Genomic DNA, 24,515 nt, shown 5'->3' with positions numbered 1-24,515 from the left:
CATCAATTCGAGGAACTGGATATCTATTTTTTCAGTAATTTTGTTAAGTGTCCTGTAATCAATACAAAGTCTCCATGTCACATCTTTCTTTCTTGCCAAAACAATAGGGTTGCCACAAGGTGAAGCACTTGGCCTGATGTGTCCCATATCAATCAGTTCTTGAATCTGCCTCTTAATTTCATCATTTTCCAAAACTGACCTCCTATATATCGGCTTGTGTAGTAGTGGTGTTCCTGGAACTAAATCAATAGAATGCTTGACTTGACAGTGTGTTGGGACCCTTGCTGGTGATTTAAACACACTATGACATTCTTTCAAGATTTTATCCATCTCCTTTTTCTGGTCTATTGTTGTGGCCACCCTAGTGTGTGTATTAGGGACAACTAACTTTGTTTTCTCAGAACGAATCATGAGGACAAAAGTTCTAGTTTGAGCAATTAAACGTTTACATTGTTTAGCATTAATTAAAGTTCGATATCTCTTTTCACCAAGCTTGATTGTGACATTGCGTGGTCTGGATTCATACACCCCGTGCCTTTAATACATGTATGGCTGCCCCAACAAAACATCACATACATCTAAAGGTGACACATCACAAATTACTTCATCCTTATATGGTTTGATTGATTATGATAGACAACACTACTGATTTATTTGAATGTCTTTCCCTTCATTAACCCATCCCATAGAATATGGTTGTGGGTGTCTTGTCATTTTTAAACTTAATCTCTTGGCCGTCTCCATAGAAATTAAGTTCTTTTGGCAACCACTATCAACAATAAAATGTAGAGGCTTTCCATCAACCCACATCTGTGAATGGAACAATCTCTCTTCATCTTCATGTGGAACTACTTTCATTGTTACAACTATGGCATACGAGTTTGCTTCTATCACTAAATTGGTGTGGATTTAGGCTCAGCTTCATCTCCTCGTATTTATGTCATTAAGTTCTTAATGCTTCGACACTCCTTTGTGGTATGGGTTGGGCTCTTATGTATCTCATACCACATGCCCGTATTTGTTTGTCTTTTTAGTAGCCCACCAGGTATTTGGGTGGATTTGAGGAAGGGTCCTCTCCCACTGGTTTTCCTCCAAATTTATTACTGCCTTCACCCCTTGGCTTATTATTTGAAAAGTAATCTCTTTTTCCTTTCTGTTTGAATTTTTCTTCAATCTTTGTAGCATATTTGAAGGCAATTGCCAATGTTTCAATATTCAAGAATTCCATTTCATTTTGAATATATTTATGAAGTCCACCACGATATTTCAGAATTTGATGCTTCTCTGAATCTTCTATACCAAGTTTTGTAGAGAGTGCATGGAATGTATTGGTGTAATCTTGTACAGATTGGTCCCTCTTTTGTCGAAGCAACTGCCATTCTATATATTTTTGTTCATCTATATCTTTAGGAAAGCACGCTTCTTTTATGTATTCCACAAATTCTCCCCAATTGGGCTTGTTATCAGAGAGTATTCCCAACCCTTCTCCAGCTTCGCTTTTTTTGTCCAATATTTTTGTTTCCCATGCAAGTTTCATATGAGTTTCAGCTTTCAAGAGGGCAAATGTTAAATTTTTTTCCGCATCAAAGAAATGATTCACAAAGAAGTATCAATCTAACTTTGCTAACCAATTATCAACAGCATCAACATCAACTTTTCCTTCAAAATTTGGGATATCAAAATTCACCTGTACTTTAAAAGGGGTGTTCCCATGGAAAGGTGCTACTGAACTAGGTAGTTGTTGGGTCTTCAAAATTTGTGAAAACTAATTCATCATCTCTTCTCGTTGCCTAGCCAAAGCCTCTTTCACCATCTTCACAGAGTCTGCTGAATTATCCGACATCTTTGGTTTTGTGCGCCACGAAGGAAGGTATTCAAACAAATCTTGTGCGGCCAATCCTAATCTTTGATAGGAAGTTCTTGTGTTAGTTGGCATACAGGAGCGTTCCCACTCTGATACCACTGATCTGATTCTAAGAAATGAGCTGAAAACACAATATTTGGTGAAATCAAATACTTGCGATATCAATGTTCAGTTTCTAGAAAAACTTGCTAAAACTCAAAAGAGTTGTATGCAAACCAAATCATATTAATAAAAAATGTAAGAATATATACAATGATGGAACATCAAAAGTTGCCATAACCATGAATTCAAAATGTTTATGCAGCTATAATAAATACAACAATATTTAATTAAAACTATTCAAAACTAGGTGTTTAATTACCCTAGCTTGTCGGCGTCATAACTTTTGACCTAGAACTCGGAATTTGAAACCGCTTACACTGTTGGAAAGAAGAACTAAAAATCTAATTTCAATTCCTAAAATAGCAAGTCTTCGGCTGCCCAATTTTAAGGAGCGGTGAAAGTTTCGACTTAAAATTTTGAGTAGAAGACCTCCGAAAAGGCCAATTAAAAAGACCTAGAAAAACTTTTTTTAAATATGAAAAAAATAGTTTCAAACATTTGATCCTCTGTATAATCTAGATCAGCAACTTATTGAACTGATCACCGACTAAATAGATACCAATGAACAATGACCAAAAAGTCAACACCATAACACAATGATCAAAGGGGAAATCCTTGGTGGGGATGATACCAACTAGATATTGTACTAATATATCAATTCCCTCTTAAAGGATATGACCCTATTAGAAGTCAATTACAGTGCATTTAGTACAATTGCCCTTGTTAAACGACCTTGAACCCTTGTTAGAAGGTTTACAACCCTGTTAGGCGTTGATAAGAACAAAAAGGCTCATTGCCCAAAGGATGAAAGGTTAAACCACCTTCTCTTCTGGATAACGAATCCAATATGCATGAACTAAATAAATAACAACAAACTTGCCTTTATAGTTCCTTTAAAGTTCACTAGGAATGATAGATTTTGCCCATGCCTCTTCCCAAAGCATCTGACAATCTTTCAGCTCTTCTCTAATAAACTAGCATCAAGGCTCACATACATACTGATCATTCCACATATCCCATACATTACAAATGAAGGAAATAACTTTCCTTGATACCAATTACAAATAAGCAATTTGGTTGACCTATTAGGTCTTCTCCAGTGCAAAAATAAATCACAGTCAGGCATACTCGCCTTCTTAAGCAATTATACATCATTAGAAATTTCATACACTACAATCCATAATTAACTCTTGCCAATAAAGATTGTTGGTGTAAATAATTATTTACTATTTACACTCACTTAAGTTTACTTAGGTTAATGCATTATTTTAATATTTATTTATTAGTCACCTAGGAGTATGTGCACTCTTGTGAGTTGTCATGTTGACAACATAGGAGTTTGCACCTCATTTATGCACATGGTGTCTACAACATCTCTATTTGAGATACATCTTATCATTCTTATCTTCTCATCTAGAATGATGGATAAGACGTGTGCTTAGTTGTCATGCTTATCTTATCTCCTGGCTCTTTCTAGAGACATTCTAGATGCTTCCTAAGAGGCCTTTATATATAGGCACTCACAGTGTGTACAATCATTTGAAATACAATACAGAGCAATGTATAAAGACATACTCTGATATATTGATCATACTCCTTTTTGGTCTACAGTTGTGCTTGTGTTCAAGTTCTACGATCTTGGGTGAATTTTGCCCTAAGGCAAATTCTTACATGGTATCAGAGCTATACCAAATTCTTACATGGTATTAGAGCTCTTCGGTGAATTTTCCCTAAGACAAATTCTTACATGGCATCAGAGCTCTTGGAGAATCTCTCTTCACATAGCCGTTCGAGACCATCTTCTTGCTTCAGCACCTCGGCCCGAATCTAGAGTATTGTAGTCACTGGGAGCGTGTAAAGCCAAAGTAGACCTCGCCATTGCGTCCGGAATGTCGATTCGGTGAAATTTGACTATAAATTCACCTATGTTGGGTCATAGTCAAAATTGAGGCAACATTTTTTTTGCAAACCAGCAACCCAAAGGACATGTCAGCAACCATTCCAGCATTGACCAAATGATCCACAAATCTAAACATATACACACAACAAAATCTTCTAACATCTTCTATGCTCGTGTCTAGCTTGCCATCAAGTTAAAACCAAAATATTACAACTGCCTCTAGCATAATTCCTTGCTCACTAGTTTGCTACCAGTCTTTACCAAAACAAAGGTAACTTATCCAAAACAACACATAAGATACTGCAACCACAGACATGGTGTCCACGCTCATCCTGCAGCACAAAATCATGCTCACATACTTAGAACTATCAATCATTGTCCGTACTGTACTGATCAATAACCTGCAATATACAAAATCTGAGTCTGTCTGCAACCACAGAACATATGTTGACATCAAAGTCAAAACCTGTCATCAGTACATGTCTTCCATCTCAACAATCTCAACAAGTATCAATAATATCCTACATTTTCAACAGTACAATATGGAACCAGTGAGATGTTAAATGAAAGTACTCAAGAAATGGGCATTAATGATGAGCTGTGTGTTGTGGACACATCTTATGGCGAGCCTGAAAAAATTCAGAGAAACAAATCAAAAAATCAAATTGTTGCTCTTTCATCATCAGGCTCTTTGATGTATTTTGGATTATTATATCTAGCAGCATATGGTTCAGCAACTTGATGCCATCAGCTTTGTCAATGAATGATGCCATCAGCTTTGTACCCGGTCTTGTGGAGGACTTGATTTATAGATTTGTGCTCAAAAATTAAGCTTGGGTTGAACCATATCAACATAAATAAGCAACTTGATGTAAATGTGTTCACAAGACTGGGTACAAAGCTGATGGTATCATTCATAGACACAATTTTCTTAAAAGAGAGCAATAATTTATGAAGGAAATGTTGATCCTGCACCCTAAATGATGATTAAGAGGATTCACTAGTTATGCAGATTTCTTTTCATATAATCAATTTGATTACAGTGATGGGGCCTGGGAGTGGAGACCAAAAGCGAAAACCTAGATAACTAATTTTATTACTATCATAATACCATTTATCAATGGAGAAATATCATACTATCAGTATCGAAGATTCAAATGTGATTATTAGAAATCTAGAACCTCTTCCAAGGTTTTGACTAGACAAGGGAAGAGGAAGATGTAAAATGTTGTAATATGCAATTTATAAATTAGAGTCATGACAATGTTCAAAGACGGTAATTATTACACTAGGACTCCACATGAGAATGCGATTTTGTACAAAGTTTGCATTCAAAAATATTAAATTTAATAGAAAACACTTTAATACTCATTTATGGACTCATTGGATGCATCTTGTACTTGAGTTTTCTAAAAGCATTGTATTTCTAATGAAATTTAAGCAGATTTTTAAGTTGCTGAGTCTGAGTTTTCCATCTATGAATAGCACTACTGGCAGAGTTTCAGGGAGGGTACATATAACTAATGTGAACCCCTTTTAATGTAGCTCAAGAACTCATCCACATGTACACAGCCAAAGACTGTAATGGTCAGAGGGAACGATAACCTTGTGCAGATTGACAGAGTTGCTTTGCAGTTAAAGCATTCCATACTCTCCTACCCACATCCCCAAAAGCAGTGCATTCAGTAAAGTTGAGAAAGTGAAAACATAGAGAAGTTAAGTTGAATTTTGTGCAATCCCAGATCAAGTGGACAATATATTTGTCAAGCCTTCATGTAAAACACAAAGAGAAATCTAGTACAATATTTGTTGCCAATATCATTCTAAGCATTTGTACTTCAAGATTACCTTCAAAGTGCATCAACAGGTTGAGGCAAATCAAAACTCTGAATCCAGTATTCAATGACATAAAAGGTGAGGATATATTCTAAATTATAAACACTGAAGCTGTATCCTCGGTCAAAGAATAGAAGCTTACACTATTACAAGGTAATTGGTAAATACTTGCTTATTAATAACAGAGACCGAAAGGTCAATTTATACAAAAGGAAGAGACGATGTTTCCTTAGGAAACGATCGTAAAGAATAGAAACATTCTATTCCAGAGAAAGCAAAAAATGAAAGCAAACTAAAGCTAAAGATATTTACAAGATAACCATTAACTAATAATAGACGTCTTATCTATTATTGTAATACCCTCCCTTAATGGTTAATCTATCTAACACACCAAGCTGTCCTCTGAATTTGAAAAACTTATCAGGACCAAGAGGCTTGGTGAGAATGTCTGCAATCTGATCTGAGGTAGGAACATACTGCAGATCTATAGTCCCGTCTTCAACCAGCTGTCGTATGTAATGACAATGAACATCCACATGCTTGGTTCGTTCATGGAAGACTGGATTCCGTGCTAACTTGATAACGCCTTCGTTATCAACAAACAGAGTAGTCGGTCCTGCTGGTGACATCTGCATATCCCCAAGCATCCGACGAAGCCAGACAGCTCCAGTCCTGCCAGTGATACCTGAATTAGGGTTTCGAAAAAAAACGGCCCTAGCTGAAAAAAGCTTGAAAAAACTTCAGATTTCTTGATGAAAAATGGTCAAATCTGCTTCCCAGAGCACGATGACAGACTGAGACGACTAAGAGCATGAAGATTTGATATAGAAACATGCAGATTTTCACCCCAAAAACGCGAGTCTCCAAAAAATGGCCACGATTTCCATGCGATTTGCAAACCCGTAATTCGGGAATTTCTCCAAGCAGAAAAACCCTAGGTGGGTTTTGGAGAAATTAGCTGAAATAATTTTGGAAAAATTTAAACAAATAATTTCAAGAAGAAATTATAAATTTTTCCGAAAAAATTTAAGTATTTAGCTCTGATACCATATTACAAGGTAATTGGTAAATACTTGCTTATTAATAACAGAGACCGAAAGGTCAATTTATACAAAAGGAAGAGACGATGTTTCCTTAGGAAACGATCGTAAAGAATAGAAACATTCTATTCCAGAGAAAGCAAAAAACGAAAGCAAACTAAAGCTAAAGATATTTACAAGATAACCATTAACTAATAATAGACGTCTTATCTATTATTGTAATATACACTTAATCCTTGAACTATATGTCTATCTCTTTATAAAATCAAGATTATTGATAATCAGCTATAAAAAGAGCATGTCTACCTTCCACATTTGCACTTATTATTCCATCAATTGTTGTTGTTTTCTCTTTCTTCCAATGTTTTGCTTGCTCCCATAAACGCGCAAGATCCTACAAGAAGGAATTCATTTGTTAAAAAGATCGGATTCCTTATGTCTTGACTCTTCTAAATCATGCAACTCAAATTCTCTTAAACAGATGAAAAGAGAATGCAAAAAAATGTGTTCCTTAATTATTACTATCAGTATGGACAATTTTAAGGTGTCTTGAAAATGTAAATAACACACACAATAAGTGAAAAATAGTAGTCAAGTTTCCACGTTATGCTTTAGGCATTCAATCTAACAAATGGTTACAGTAATAGATATGTGCAGACTTGATATTACACAAAACTAGGATGAAAAAGACTTGTAGGGTGTCCTCACCACTATACTTTAGTTGCCCAACAGTTGTATGCTCTTGTCAGTAAGCTGCCTGCTATGTTGGTTCCTACCCCTTTGACCAAAAATAATTCTCTATGATTTGACCTGCTGACCTAGTAGCCCTTAAGTTGCTTACCCATCCACCTGCATGTAATTACATAGAATATTATAGACACAATTGTATCATCCCATGGAAAAGAAACATCATGTGCTCTCAAAATTATGACAAGACTCACACGAGTTGTGATAATGAGTCTGGGGTTGATTGATCTTTCCTATAACACAGCATAAAGGCAAGCCGCCTAGGGACAAATATCATTATTTTTTCACAAATTATCCATGAGTATATTATTTAGCATTATGCAATGCTCACAATGGTATAATTAGCTAGCAAGGTGGCAAGGGTTGAGATTATGTTGCTGACCATTGCGATAATCAATTCAGCTTTCAAAACACAATATCATCCGCATACAAATGATAAAAAGTGATAGAGTGCTAGAAAAGTGTATGCAAATAAAATCCACACAGTTGAATCCAAAAGTGCAAGCTAATTACCATGGAATGAGGAAATCTAATGTCTACGATTGAAATTCTTCATGGGAGGGAAATTTGTTTCAAAACCAAACAATTTGAGTTGTTGAGACTCAAACTGTCGAAGAAAAGTGCAGAACTTGCTTTTCTAAAAAGATGCAGACCTGTCTCTTCTCCCATCTTTCCTTTTCTACAGCTCTCTTTCATTCTAATGATGGATCGTTGAGTATGATCTGAAATGTTGATGTAAATAAAATCCAGAGAGTTAAATCAAGAGGTGCACACACTAACTACCATGGATTGTGGAAACCTAATTTCTATGACTGAAACCCTTCATAGAAGGAAATTTTATTTCAAAGCCAGCCAATTTGAGCAGAATCAAACACTCGAAGAAAATTGAAGACCTTGCATTTCTAAAAAGATGCAGAGACTCCACTCTTCTCCCATCTTACTCTTTCTATAATTTTTTTTCATCCTTATGATGGATCATTGAGTATGATCTGAAACATTGATACGAATAAAATCCATGGTTGAATCTAGAAGCATGCACTATAGTTACTATGTACCGTGGAAATCTAATTTCTATGATTAAAGCCTTTCACAGGAGGAAACTTTGTTTCAAAGCTAAAAACAAATGAGCTTCTGAGTATCAAACTGTCAAAGAAAATTGCAGACCGTGCTTTTCTAAACAGATCTAGAGACTAATCTCTTCTTACATCTCTCTTTCTACAGCTCTCTTTCATTCTGATGATGGATCATTAAGTATCCAAAATGTTGATGCAAAAGAAATCCAGAATGGCACACACCAAGTGCTAGAAACTTAGTTATGTGAATATATTTAGCATGCTATGCACATCCCTTTGATTTCTAAGGTTAAAGCTCCAACTCAGTTTTGGTTTCAAAAGTACAATTATTGCTATTTGTTTTAATAATATTGATGTAGTGTAGGATTTCAAAATAATAATAATTTAATTACCAAAATGACACTTTAAATGTTAAAGCAGTAAATACATCGACAAAAAAAAGAGATGGTAAGTGTTGAAATCATACCAAAATCTCATTATTTATATTGTTTTATAGAGGATTAGATTCCATTTATTTATTTATTCATGCATCGTTTGTCCTTTAAAGATTTTCAAGTTTAGCACCTTCTACATGCCTATTATTTGAACTTACCTAGTGAACCAAGTGCCCTTTGGCTAAATAGGAAATGTCTGCATGTGTACGTATAATACAATACGAATAATGAAGTAAAACAACAAAGTTCCAACTACACTTGGCCTTTCATCTTAAACAACCAAAATTACTGTTATTCATTTCTAATTCCCACATATTTGTTATAAAAAGCTATTGATAACAACAAAACCCATTCTCAATGTTCTAAATATAAATATGATATTTTAAAGTTTAACACCTTCTACATGCCTACAATATGGATTTATCTAGTGAACCAAGTGCCCTTTGGCTAAATAGTAAATACAAAATCTTTGCATGTGTACGTACAATACAATACAAATAATGTAGTAGAAAAAGCTCCAACTACACTTGGCTACATCTTAAAAAACCAAAACTATTGTTATTCATTCCTAATTTTTGCATACTTGTTATAACAAGCCATTGATATGCTGAGTTAAAAAGTACTCATTTTTACGACATTTAAAATTCTCCTTGGGAGGAATCAGGTCCAAGGCACCTGTGCTTGAAAAAAATTATAGCAGCAACACAAGGAGACATGCATTTTCTGAAACATTAGTGAAAATGCTTATAAAACTCTTTTTGGAAAATGCTTATATATCTATTCTTTACTAACATATAAATGGTAGATGAGAATGATGATTGTGTAATTACAAATGATCTATACTAAAAAGCTGATAAAAATTGACTGAAATAAACTAATATCAAGTTGAAACTGACAGAAACAGAAGAGAAAAAGTTTCATCTACACAAGCTATTGATAACAATAAAATTATGTCTCAAAATTACTCATATCTTGATCAAAGTCCAGCTTTCAGATGTAACATATAACAATTAAAAAAACCTTGTAACAGTTAACACTGCAAAATTTAAAAAGGAGGCCAAAGAATCGATGTTCCCCAGCCTCCACTTTAATTCAAGAAATAAACCTTAAGCCATTTGTAACATAACTAAAATTAAGAATATAGTAAATGCTTCCACTACAAACTTCTACTAAAATTTTGCAACGGTAGGAACTAGACGCTATGCCCATGTTTCTCTATCTCTCTACCTCTAGATCTTCCTATATCCATATATCTCCCTCTATCTCAACCATTCTAGCCCTCTCCCCGTCCCCCAACCCCACACCCCCCACCCCTTCTCTCTACTTCTCTTTATTTATCTACATTTCTATATATCACCATCTTCCTCCATTTCCTTTCTCTCTACATCTCCTTATATATCTCTTGTCTCTCCATTGCTCTATCTGTCCCTCTAATTCTTCCATAGTTCTCTCCATGTCTTCGTCTCTGTTTCAGTCTCTCTGTATCTATATTTCTCCATCCGCCTCTCTCAATCAGCATATCTAGATTTTCTCTCTTTATTCTTTGCTGATTTGGAGCTGTCACTTCATTAACACATTACTACATTAAAACATGTCAAAAATAGACCAAATTTCCTCCTCATTGACCCATTACACACCAAGATGCAATTGGCAAGAAGACGCAGTTGCATCATGTTCCTGCCATAATGCTAACTTATTTAAGTTAAAAATGTTGTCAATTGTAGCAATAATATCAGAATCTAGACATGGTTAAATCACAAGTTTGAGCTCTTTCAGTAATTATTGTAGGAATAATATAGTAAATGTATTGAAAAATAGTAATAAGAGAAGTTAATTTAAAACCTTCACATTTAAATGTTAAAACCATAGATTGAAATCTCTCCGAGAAGTGGCAGAATTATTGGCTTCTCCCAGGAAGTTTTCCAAAAAGAGAAAACTTATTGTTTCCATGTGAGAAGTTATTGTCAAGAAGTTCGAAAAATCCCACGAGAAGTTGCATACTTTTCCTGATAACTTGAAAAGATCTCGCAGGCAGCACTAGTAAAACCTAGGACGCCCAACGAGCTACCATTTAGTGGCCCATTTTATAATTTGCAGCCTTTGGAGTAAAGGAGAAAGGTTTTGGTGGAGAGAAATAGTCATCAGCAGCCTTGTAGATCTACTACAAGTGGGTTGAATTTGATTCCAAGAGATTTTTCAAGGAAATCCAGAATTAAAGGAGGGCGGTTTTGCACTGGGATTGGACGACATTCAAGAGGAGGGTAGCAAGAGTGAGGACACTGAGGACACTAAGAGTGAGGATATAGATGATGAGTCATTGTCAGTGCCAGCACCAACTACATCTAGGATGGATATTGAGTCACAACAACAGTGGACTACTAGGGCTAGACCCCCTTCCATTCCCATAGTTTTTATTAGAGCTAATGGGAAGGAGAAGAGGAAGGCATAGACTAGTTACATATTGTACTTGACATTTGTATTTGCTTATCTTTTCACAAAGACAATTTGCTATTTTTTGTTTCCTTCAGAGTCCAAAGTCTCAACTTAGGGCTGCCAGTCATCGACATTCCACATGAGGATGCGATTTTGTTACATATTGCATTTATATAAATCTAGATCAACTTGTTTGGTTTGTATGCTAATTTACTAACTCTTTAGACACATCTCCTTATTGAATTTCACAAGGAAAATGCATTTCTACTTAAATTTAAGTCATTTTAAAAATTCCTGCTATTTTTCAAGAAGTTACCGATTTATCCCCGAATTTGCCATGATCTTTTTTGCCTCATTCATATTTGGCAAAGAGCGGGATTTTGAACTATGGTTAAAGCATCAAATATTTTTTCTTATAAAATACAATCAAGTGACTTAATTTTGTCATTATTTGATTGTAATAAAAAATATTAAATAATAATAATAATTACACAACAATATTATCATATTTATGTGTATTAAATTATATTTATTAATTATTAAAATATTGTCTAATAATTGTACCTATTGTATAATATTATATACTATATTATTATCTTATTATTACTAAATGAGTTCATGATTAAATACATCCAAAATGTTAAATGTTTGTGATTGTAGATACTTGTTAAATTATTATTATAGAAAAGTGGTTTTATCACCCACACTTTTTTAAAACAAATAGGGCAAAATATATAATTGTATGTATTTGTTAAAATATAATTATAGCAAACAAGTGAATTTATGATCACATATTGTCCAAAGAAATAACAGAAAAGGGAATAGTCATATGACTATTGCATGAAAATGAAAAAAATACAAACATTTTATTTCAATCCTTGTTTCTCATTGATTGATGTCCTGACCTTTAAAAAGATTATATCATCCTAATAAAACTCTAGAGTACTGTTCTCCAATAGAATTTAAACAATTTCTATATTTTAAAGGAAATGTGAAAAAATTGGAAACCTTAGAAAATGTAGCAAACTAATTTTAAGTCTGCATAAGGATTGGCTAATGCTTTGACATTTAATTAAATCTAGGTGAATGCATTTGTATCCTTCTTGCGGCAGGAACTACTAAAGTCAAGATGATGAAGTTGCCTTTTTGAAATAGTCAAGGCTGGTGATATGGTTCAATCATTACTCCTCTTACTACTAACAGTGTGTTTTCTAACAAGAGCAGCATCTTAAATTCAGTGTTGGTAATTGTTATGGACTGGGCAGTGTGAAAGTAGAGTGTAGGAGATCATGGATTCAAGAAATAAATGATACATTGCTAGAGGGTAATGTGTACAGCCAAGCTGATTTTTGGCGAGTGGTTTGTTCAGTGATTTGAATGTGGTACTTGCAAAAAGTTTTTTCTGGTTATCCCTCGCGAAATTTTAATTAAAAGGATGGTTGGTTTGGTTTTGTGTGGAACATGTATGATAAGAGACAATGATTTTAGCAATAGGAAGTGATCTTTTGTATTAGAGCCAAAAAGACTAAGTATGATTGCGATTGAATATGTGTGTGTGTGTGTATCCATTGAAAGAAAAAAGGATGTGTGTATTAGTTTATACCAGCTGTTCTTTGAGAGGAAGATGTGATGTTGGAAGGAGTTGCATAAGACAAAGCTGAATTTGGCAGGGAAACAAAATTCTCATGATATCAAGTTCAGAGTATTTTGTGAGATCAAACGTGTTCAGGTTATAGCTTCAGTCGGATTGATTTGATCTGAGATACATTATTGTTATTGGTAAATCATCATTTCCTATATATACTTATCCATGTTAAATAATATTTATTATTGCATATAATATATATATTTATATAATATAGTGTATATATATATAGTGTTATACCTTTTTTTTTTTTGTTAATATATTATTATTAATTAAATGATGATTAAACCATAGAGACAAGTCTCTTCATGAGACATGTCTCCTCTCATTTATATGAGATTCAAATCTGTATTTGGAACACACCTATAACAATGGCAATGCTAGTACATTTGCAAGGATCCTGATAATTGAACATGGTATTAGAGCAAGGCTGCAAATATAATAAAAGATTAAAAAGAATGGAAATCGTACGAAAGGAGGACAAAGAACGATATATTCCTCTAATCTTTAGGCTTCAGGCATCTGACTTAGCAAAGAGAAAAAGAACATAGAAGGGTGAGGGCTCCTATTTTACAACGTAAGAGTATCGCATACATTACAAATAATGTGAAGGAAATTTGAAGAGTGGAGATTATCATTTATCTCTCATGCTCCTGAATGTGCCTTGACTACACCATTTTGTCAGTCACCCTTGGCCATGTATAGCCCACTATCTCTCAGTCACCACATTCTTGGATATTGGCAAATTAAAACGAATCCCTCTATGCTAACAGTACTCCCATGTACCGGCCCTCCTATTCATTAGATGGTTTTTTATTTTGTTGAATATAATGCGTAGGTGTATTGTTAAGATGGCACTATGGAATTTAATCATTCTATACGAATATAATTCATTATTTCAAATTAATCACTCACAATAGACAGAGGAAGACATCTACTGACAAAGCGAAAATATCCACTTCAGTCAACTTGTGTGGTTAACATATTGGAGGGAGTCTTATGCATTTCAAATTATGATTAAACCATGATGAATTCTTCAGATCCTTTGAAGCTAATTTATTCACAAGGTATTTAAACCTGCCATGAGAACATTCAAAAAATATATAAAACCATTGAATCATCAAGTCGTTTGAGACAACTAGCGAATGAAATTTAGTAAGAACATAGTTGCAGATATAATACAACTAGTGAGAATTAAATTATATTTCATCACAATATCCAAAGAGGACGGAATAGGCCAGGAAAACAGCACAAATCAGAAAAGATATTAAGGGAGGAGAAAAGGGATTACAAACTGTGCACAACAATAGTGAATAACAATAAAAAGGCAAATAATTAGCAGACACCAACAGATAATGGTAGGGTGGAAAGGTAGGACATTATGGTTCAGTCGAAGGACTTATAGACAAAGAAATCAACACAGCAAAGAAAAGAAAAATAAACAGTGCTAAGAATTGAAAGAAAGGGAACATCTAAAATAAATAAATAAAAGCAATAAGTCGCGAGTATCAATGTTTTTATAATTTGCGACTCTCCACATCAAGTGATGAGCCCCAGGGAGGGACATTACTGCAGTCAGTCATAGGAGGAGTTGGTTTTCAGAATCAAATCAATACCTAGAAAAGGGTAGAGTCAAAAAAAATGAAACCGGCAGATGGGAGAGGAGTCCAGTTGGCAAAGGAGAACCCTGAACAAATATTCTCAACCCAATGTTAGTTATAATATAATAGTACTTCAACCGCAGACAAGAAGAGAAAATAATGGGCCCTATCAACCCAATCAGCATATTTAATATCACAGTGATAAAGATGAAATATGGAACATGCCCAATCAATATAAAAGATCGATGTATAGAAGAATGAGTTATAGTGATACAGGTCATAATCATAATTAAGGCATTTGATTCACATCCTCCATTTCTATTCACCATTTGGATATACATCAGCAAGTTGACTCAATGCATTTGTCGTTGGTAAATATTTTGTAGCCGACGGGTTGATGTTGTTGATAGATATTGTGTAGCCAACGGGTAGATTAGCATGTAGATGGTAATTATTTATTATGTAGCCGACGGACCCCTTTGGGTTCCCACGTCATGGGAGAAGTGTCCCACGTTGTGGGAGAAAAAGAAGTCTTAAGGTTTCCCATGCCATGGGAGAAAAATAAGTCTTAAGGTTTCCCACACCATGGGAGAAGTTTCCCACGCTGTGGAAAAATTAGAAGTCTTAAGGTAAAAAAGGGATATTTTCAGGGAAGTTTCAAATAGCTAAGTGGGAATTAGCAAAGTGGAAATTGTCAAAACCTTTACCGCGGGAGGCAACAGAGAAAAGGAGAAAGACAAATTATCGTGATGCCCCCAGACACCAATTTAGTTATAGTCGTGGGAAGTGTGACCAGTTGATGAGACCTGGAGCTGCTGCAAGCATAGTGTGCCAGAGGTGGAGAGAGCACTGGAGCAAGCATTTCGAGAGGGATGTTACGCTTTGAGGCACTTGGAGTAGGTGTTGGACGTGAAGCCGTCTTGGTGGATGCATAGAGAGCTCGAGAGGAGTTGATCATCCAGTTGAGGGTAGTAGAGCTACCCTTGGCTAAGTGTACCCAAGAGTTGGAAGAGAAAGCGGCACGGGTGGCTATCAAGGTCAGCTTGATTAAGGAGACAGTATTGTGTTAGCAAAGGCTACAGATGCATCGTGGGTTGGAGACCAATTTGGTGCAGGCACGGGACGAATGTGAAAGTGATGTGGCAAAAACAAATCTATCTTGTTGTAGTTAGTTAGTTAATATATTTTGTTTGTTAATTTGTCTCGAATATTTTGTAATTGTCGTCTGGAGACGACTTTTTCTTTTGGGGGGGATGATGTCTTCGGTAAATATTGTGTAGTCGACGGGTTGATGTCGTTGGTAGATATTGTGTAGCCGACACGTAGATTAGCATGTAGATGGTAATTCTTTATTATGTAGCCGATGGACCCCTTTGGGAAGGTTCTTCGGAACAATATATGTACACCGTGGGAAATCATTGTAATCATCATAAGCATAATGTAACATCTTTGGCATATGCAAAAGAGTATTGCTGTTACATGTCCTTGTTCCATTGTCTGTATGCATTAATCTATTTACCCATGCGGTAAACAACATTCAGCACATAACTATTACAAACTTGAATGAACAGCGTGGATAAGACTTGACTAAAAAATACTCAAGGCACCTACATGAGCCATACCACAGATCAAAAGGATGAGTTCATTTAACTTCTTATATCTATCATAGATTGGGCTTTGGGAGTAATTCCTGCCTCGTTTTACTTTCATCAAGAGAAATTTATTACTATGACGAACGGTTTACATATGAAGTTGAGATTGGAGAAATACACCAAATACAACCCTTGATAGTTAAAACTCTACATATCAAAGAAACAGATTTAGATGGTACAAGAAACTTCCTGTTTTGGCCCAAGAAACCTGCCTGGGTTCGAACCAATTCAAAATACTAGTCCGGTTCGACCCAAGTTCGATTAGGGTTCCATTTTCCCTGGGCTGGTTCGATTTCGCAGTCCATAATTCGAACCCGAGTGAATTTTGGCTGCCGAGATCAAATTTGGGACGAATTTGGGCAAATTTACGCAGACTATCAACTTTCAAGTTGCTTTTAATAAAAAAATTTATATTTTTCGAGTTCCAGTTGCCCTAAAAAGTGAATGTAAGTAGGTTATTTTGGCTTCTAACATCATTTGTGGTGCGCAAAAAGGTGATTTTGTGAGCAAATAGATGATTGAGCAAAAGAAGTTCATGGTGCTATGATTAATGACGTGTTTAAAGTTTATACCTATGGTGTTTCTGTTGTTTAAATGATTAACTTAGTTTACATCATATGATTTTATGATACTCTATGCTTCTAGGCTTCATAAATATGCATATATATAGTTTTTTATAATTTTTACATGTTTTTGTATGAACGAACCCAAAACCCTTCCCAAAATTTTGCCATACCAGCAAAACGGTTCTTTGAACCCATATTTTGAACCAAACTCAAACCAGTAACTAAAGATAATATTAGTCCCAATTCGTACAGGATTCAAGGACATTACATTGAGGCATCGATCTCTATCATTGGATGGAAGATTAAAAACTTATGTATAATATATGATGTCTCTAAGGATGAAGTATTGATCGTGGAACATAGAATAATATGTAAATATAAAATAAGGGCTTTATGATATGGCAAGGAAGCAAAATCAAAACATTAATTCAGAATTATTGGTTAAATAAATAATATTCCTAGGAGGGGCATTACAATATGTGTTGATATCCTTCGGACATGAACTAGTTAGGGAAATTGACATATCTAACATTGGTGCCAATGATGCACAATATATCGAATAAGAATCTAGAGGGCGAGGATATGTCTATTTCCTAAGAGAACAAGGACTCTCTAGAAGACAATAGTATAATCTCAACAAACCAAGATCACGTCCACTTATTATATTGGAAGGTCCATGTATTCTATTATGGATAGTCTTGGAGATTATTCAGCGATACAAATTTTATCGTGCAAAGTTAAGTTAATCAAGAGATGATCAAAGTCATTCTTGTAGCCACATGGAAACCTAGGTAGTCTTGGTGACTAATTTTATGTGCCCGGATATCTACATTTGAAGCAATCTTTGATGATAATGAATAGTTGATTCGCCATATGTCATCGTTCAAGGCAAGAGAGATTAAAAGAGTAATCATATTCTTTTAGCAGTAAATTATGACTGTATTTTGTAGTGATCTACTGCCATTGACAAAATAACTAAGACGTTTTTTCATACTTAAATATGATGCAAAATTGTTTGACAATAAAGTGGGAAGTTCACATTGTGGGGGGGAAATGATAAACAATGTTCCACTCCCACTTGAACCATTTTTAAAGGGGAGATGTTCCATTAATATGCAGATAAGTACTCTTTATCTTTGAGTATTACATTTATCTACTCATTGTAGTCTCTCTCGTATTTTTAATTCTATACATACTAGAAGATTTATCTGCCTTGTTCTTCTTTTTTTTAATGTCTGAGGATGTTCTTGCAGAAACGAAGGCTGTTACTTTATACATGCTACCAAAATATTGTGCAGGCTCAATCTTATGATAGTAGCTTGAAAGAAGCTGTGATCTAGAATCCATTAGTCATTTGATGATTAGACTAGATAAAGAGCTAAGAAGATTGATACTTAGAGGGAGTCTAGAGATACATGTGTGTGACTGCATGATTTTGATGGGCCTACTCATATGTACATATAGAGGAAGTAATGACTTATCACTAGAAATTTAGGAAGATCGATATCAAATGCAGAGGGAGTTTGACAGGCATCCTTAGGCAAAGAGAGCTCTAAGGGCGTAACTAGAGGACTTGACTTCCCAGGATTGTCATTCAAAGGGAGGGATTTGAAGCGCGATCTCTTCTCTATAAGGGAAAAGTTCGAAGTGAAATTCCTTGTAATGCATTCTTCTTTGTGAGAGAGCATTGAGGTGAAAGCCCATGTACCACTCTCTGACTTGGTTCATGGTGGTTACTATTTCGCATATGATATGTAATGAAAGGTGACAATCTTTCATTAACATATATAAACAGAAGGTAACCATTGTAAGCTGACAATCTTATAAATGGTAGACCTATTATCATGACAAACTTCATTAAGTTGTTGTCCCGAAGATCATGATACTTGTCATGATAGAGACCATGACATTGTGATTTCTTGTTAAGCTATTGTCCTGGAGTGTCAGAAATCAGATAACTCATACCCTTCTAGGATATAACATATTCTTTTGGCAGGTGTCAAGGATTTGATGCCAGTGCACATACCCAAATAATATATGTATGATGAATATCATATGATTAATATTTCTTGTTGAATCATACTTCAGATTATATTGAAAGATAACATCTAAGTTGATGGATTTATGTTGAGAACAGCGCTTGAAAACACTTTGGACCTTGATCACTAATCAATTTGGTCTCCATATGAGACTTCTCCAAATTGAGAAAGAGCAGACCAGGAAGGATCTTGCACCCCCAAACTGCAAGCTCAATATAGAATTCCAAACTGGAATTACCAACTAAGAGAATGATTGATGATGATTGACTCCATCGTGAGTCATCTACCACTATGAATTTCCTTTCTCCAAATCATTGCAAGTTGGCCCTCAATTGAAGAGGTGCCAAGATTCAAATTGAATGATGAGGCCGCTCTAAGAGTGCTGCCAAAAGAACCTACCATAAAAGGGTCCCCTTCCCAATTACTTGAGGCCACAGGAAAAAGAACGGGTTACAAGGCAAAAATAAAGATAGGTCCAAATTAGAAGTAGGGCACTTGACACCACACTTGGGTGCTTAACGTAATGAATGAGCACACGAAGGGAAAGACCTTGTGTGATGAAGGATTATATGATTTTCTACATATTTCACCACATAGCAGTGCATTGCAGGTTCGCATACATTCTTAAGTAGACATTTGTGAGCACTAGGTGTGTGAAGGCTCCATGCAAAAACATGTAGAAGCAGAAAAGGTTATGAACATTTTTTATGACATGTTTGCCAAGAGCATAAACAAGTTCCTCAAGGTGACTTCCATTATTAAATTTTCATATACATTTTGTTTGTTATCATTCATTTCTTTATTAATTTTATCATAAGAATCCATCACATTTTGTATTAGGTGATGAAACCTATGGTTACGGTTATATGTTTAGAAAATGGGAGAAAAGGCCCAATATCAAGGCCATTTACACAAACAATCTATTGTTTTTAACGGACTTGATAACTTAATAAACATTACACATTTCCAAGGAGATTATGACTTGAATGTAAAGGGATTTTAGAGTGATTCAATAGCATACTATCTCATCCATGGCACCTCTTTCATTTTCAGTTTTATAATTTTCATATCTGACACATCATTCCAAAGACTTTACACCAAATGTGTATATGACAGCATCTTCAAAAATAATCCAATGCGTTACAAACTCTAAATCACACCACCGTTCTTTCTCATTTATCAAATGTTATCCTTAGACTTGAATCATTTAGTCTCTTATGTTGTCCTCCATCCTATCATTAACAGCAATATCCTCCATTTATTAAATTATTGGTCGATTTGACTCTATTGGATAAACTTCTTTGCCATCAAAACAATCTTGTTTGATTGACATTTTATTCATTTTTCATTTAATGGAGATTATGCCATTTCACAAAAATGTACACTTCAGTACTTACCATAGTAACACGGGGACGCGTCCCCCCCCTTTTTGCCCGACGTCTCGGAGACTTCAACGCACCGGAGACTTGGGGACTCCGTCTCCCCGTCCCCAGCGGTGCCACTAGATTCCACCACCTCCACCGAGGATGGGAGACATCCTGCTATTCACTATTTGCAAATTCAACTATTTATGTTTAATGTTCGATGTTCCAATTCAATGCAATGTTTCAAGTATTCACTCTTTTACATCTTTACATCCTATATTGCAATACATATTTTCATAACTAACATTTTTAAATACCATATGCATAGATATATACACCCCTCTTGTCCCCTGCCGCCGTCCCCCCACCGTCCCCCCGCCGTCCCCAAATTAAGGCCCCTCTGTCCCCCCGTCCCGGAAACTTGTCCCCCCGTTTCGCCGTCCCCCCGTCCCCCAAGGTGGTGTAACTATGGTACTTACAATATTTTTAAGGGCATACATCATTAGATTGTTTTTTCAATTAAAATATTTCAACACCAAACTTTCTGTCTGTTTATCAGATGTTTGACTAACTCCCAATTCTTACATTAGTTTCATCAAGATTTACACCTCAATGCCGACAACACAGTAAAGGGCGCTAATCCTAGGATTATTTTTCAGTTAAATATTTCTAAACATCAAATTATTTTATCTGTTAGCTTTTTTATTTCCTTTAATACCAATGCTTTAGTTACTTTGGCTTCCTCTTCATTCTATTCTTAGAGATCTCTGTGCTTTTTCTTTTTGACATTTTTAAATTTTTTGTTAATCTTAAAAGCCAAGGCAAAATTCACTGTAGCTGTCTGGTAAGAAAAGTTCAGTATTGACACTCTAGCTTGATCAAAGTGAGTACAAAACAGTATAATTCAAAATTTCAAATACATCTTTTGCATCTACCCTGTACTTATTTTTGACAAATGCTAGATGATATACCAGTCAACTAGTGTGCTAGTCAATGTAGTTCAAAATGCTTTTCATCAACACAACTCAGAAACTTCTGATTGAAATTCAATGTTCTCACACTCATCTGGCAAACTCTTATCAGATCGTGACATTCTTCCAAATAAAGGTACCAAATGATACTAGCTTTTATTTCTGTCGTAGAGGATGTAGATTTCCTTTACTCATTATCTTCCCAGCATTATTGTATGCACCATTTCCTTGGTTTCACCATTAATTCTATCATCAAAATTTAGGTTTCAGATTTGTGCATTGTGGACAGTGTCTCCCTGTTAATATTTGGATGAAATAACATAAATACCTGACAGCAACTAATTCAACCCTGCAGTAGGGGAATAGAGTAGAAAACTCATGAAGAACTGTGAGTAAAATGCATATACATTTACAAGAATTCAAGATGCAAATAAGTAGCAAGAAGACTTTGAACATAAAATTCATAAACAAAGGAAAGCTCTACAGTTTTGACCCAACAATAATTTTATAAATGAATATAAAGTGGACTCAGCTAGATATAAGCCCGTGCTATATATCTAACTAAGCATCATTAACTTATCAATTTTTTGTTGCTATCTACAGACAAGTTATAAATTATGATTTTCTCTAAATAACACTTGTTATAGTCCAATTATATAGTTTTATCAATTATATAGCCTTCTTGTCAGGTTGGTTCTATCCATCAGCATGAAAAAATAACAGATCTAATTGATATTTTGATCACAAGCTTTGTAACATTATGATGGATGAGCACAAGTCATACCTTTAGCCATTCAATCCATCGAAACACGATGACATCTCCTTTACTTTCATTAAACAATTTTCCAAGCTCAACATTCAGCCATTCTCTAGTGCTCTCTTGCAGCCATGGAGCATCTAATTCTGTGATAGGTGGAGAAGTAGATGGATACAGCTCAGGAAAATATGCAGTCAAATGTAGACCCAGATCAAAATCACCAGTTTCCTCCAAAGGAAGCACATTCACCTGCCAAGCAAAAGAACATCAAGATAAAAGAGCAATGATTATAACATTTACTGCTATGTCATCAGTTGGGTTGTCCAACCGAACCAAAGGCTCCCTTATTACAAATGATATGAAAACCCAGTATGGTAACCTAATAAACTGTACCCTTCACTAAATCCAGGTATTTTGAATTATCCAATTATATTGATTAGTGCCATAAATAATGACACATGAACATATTAGATATTTGCTGAAAAATACTTGATAAGCACTGAGCACCGTGCAGATTTTGAACTGTATGTTCTGGTCGAAACCAATGATTAGTAAAACATCCACAAAAAAGGTGTACCATACTTGAAAGGGTTCGATCAAAATCCTCATACAGTCGAATGTAGATGTCTACAGTCTGAACTACATAATTAACACTTAATTTTTTAAGACATTCTATATACTGTGATTCGACGTGCACGAAAGAAACAAAAAACTGCAATCCTTAACATAGGCCTGAAAGTAAATAAAATTCCTCCAACTCATCCACCACTCCCACAAACACAATGGTAAAGAAATAAATATTGTTTGGATGCAAAATAAATTGCACAACTTGCAGTAAAATCTTCCATGGTCATAAATACTACGATATGGGCATTGATTTCGAAAATGGAATTCAGTGTTAAACTATGGAAGACAGTATTAACATATTGAACCAAATCACATATAAAATTCCATTTCTGAAATTTCTTTTGCAGCAAGATGGCAAATGAAGATTTAATATTTTCAAAAACTCTCATCAGATCAACGTACGTGCACTTGACAGATTTAGCCTGCCAGTTATAAACAAATTCAACCTTACCAAAGACTTGCAAAATAGGTTCAATTTCTACCCCGCCCTTCACTTAAATATTAATTTCTGAAGTGATGTATCTTCTAACTTTATTTAAAGGTATTTACAATATTTATTTTCAACTGCACACCATTTAGTGTGCAATTTAATGAAAAGTGTGTACTTCAATACTCTTGTTACTTGAAACAGGTACTGAAAAAATAGACTTAACCCAGAATTGTATAATGAAACGGTATACTTAAATTACCTTCGATAGTTCCAATTTTGAAAAAGATCTAATTAAGCTTTGCAGTATGTCACGGTTTATAAAATAGGGTCACTTTTTGATGGAGTGCAAGGCAGGAGAATCCCCAAAGGAGATGTCCTAGCCCCCAGCAAATAACCACACAGCAGAAACACAATAACAATGCAACACAAATGCAAGATCTGATACCAAATTAAAACTCTTTATTTATAAAATAACTACTTACATGCAATATGCCCGTCTGTAAGGCCTTCCGCATTAGGGTCAAATACAACAACAATTACAATAATAGTTCTGCAAGATCCACAAGATCCAACTCAATCCACTAATCCTAGCTCGTCATTCTGCACTCTGGAAGAAAACCACCAAGAAAATCTTAACTTGTGCTCGCAAGCCCACCAAGCAATCTCCTAGCTTTCTAAGCCACAGCTACTTGCTCTTCAAATTCGTTCCTACACTTCATCCTCTTCTCCAAACTAGATGATTATGACTAAAGACTCCACAAGACCCCTTACTTATACCCAACTAAGCCACAAGTTAGCCTAGCAATTACAAATTAAATAAAACCCCTTGCATTAAATGCATATTTAAGCCACAAGTCGGCTCACAACAAACATTAAATACAAAATGTTAACCCTCGCATTAACCTACAATTAACACGCGATAGCTGCACATAAATACTTAGGACAAGCCCCAAGTTTACAACAAAGATTTAATGCGCATAGAAGAGATAACCAAGACCACACATAGGTCCACACAAACTCCCAAATCGATCTACGTCACGATCACACGCTAAATGCACCAAGAACTCCAGTTGGCACCAACACACTGCCAAGTGTCAGCACCCTCCCAAGCATTGCCGAGTAACCAACACATGCCAAGCAGCCAACACATGCCGAGCAACTAATACATGCCGAGCACAACAGTAAGTGTCGAGCAATAGTATCTACCGAGCTCTTCAGCGACCAAGCCCCTTTAATGACCGAGCACCTTGGCCAACACTACTTTCAACAACGACTGAGCACCACTCCTTTGGTGACCGAGTCCACAGCTCCAAAGCCAAATACCCCCAACATGAAAGATTGCAAGAAAGCCCAGGATGCTCCTACATCACTTTCTGCTTGTCTTCACTTAAAAATTAATCTTTGAAGTGATGGGTCTTCTTTCTATAACTTTCT

The 24,515-nt window shown here is 35.3% G+C and overlaps 1 protein-coding gene across 12 annotated transcripts in view; it reads right to left on the bottom strand.

Annotated features, from left to right (window-relative positions):
* Positions 1 to 24,515, bottom strand: part of LOC149568217 (uncharacterized) — a 203,536-nt gene that overhangs the window by 131,941 nt on the left and 47,080 nt on the right. For 7 of the 12 annotated variants that reach the window (XR_016362527.1, XM_089821221.1, XM_089821226.1 and 4 more), the window contains exons 3-4: positions 22,052 to 22,273; positions 7,049 to 7,136 (exon numbers count right to left, since the gene is read on the bottom strand). Coding sequence is in view for 11 of the 12 variants with exons in the window: in XM_089821221.1 (XP_089677347.1) it covers positions 7,049 to 7,136; positions 22,052 to 22,273 (310 nt within the window). In the remaining variant the exon portion in view is untranslated. Of the gene's footprint in view, positions 1 to 7,048; positions 7,137 to 7,450; positions 7,587 to 22,051; positions 22,274 to 24,515 lie in introns of those variants that run through there. The other 5 variants (XM_089821225.1, XM_089821219.1, XM_089821227.1 and 2 more) reach the window with 4 other exon arrangements.

Source organism: Cupressus sempervirens, chromosome 3 (genome assembly GCF_028749045.1).
Source record: "Cupressus sempervirens isolate cs-2001-9-10 chromosome 3, ASM2874904v1, whole genome shotgun sequence".
Classification (NCBI taxonomy): Eukaryota; Viridiplantae; Streptophyta; class Pinopsida; order Cupressales; family Cupressaceae; genus Cupressus; species Cupressus sempervirens.
Note: the sequence above shows the minus strand (reverse complement) of the source record. Positions and strands in the feature narration are given on the sequence as shown.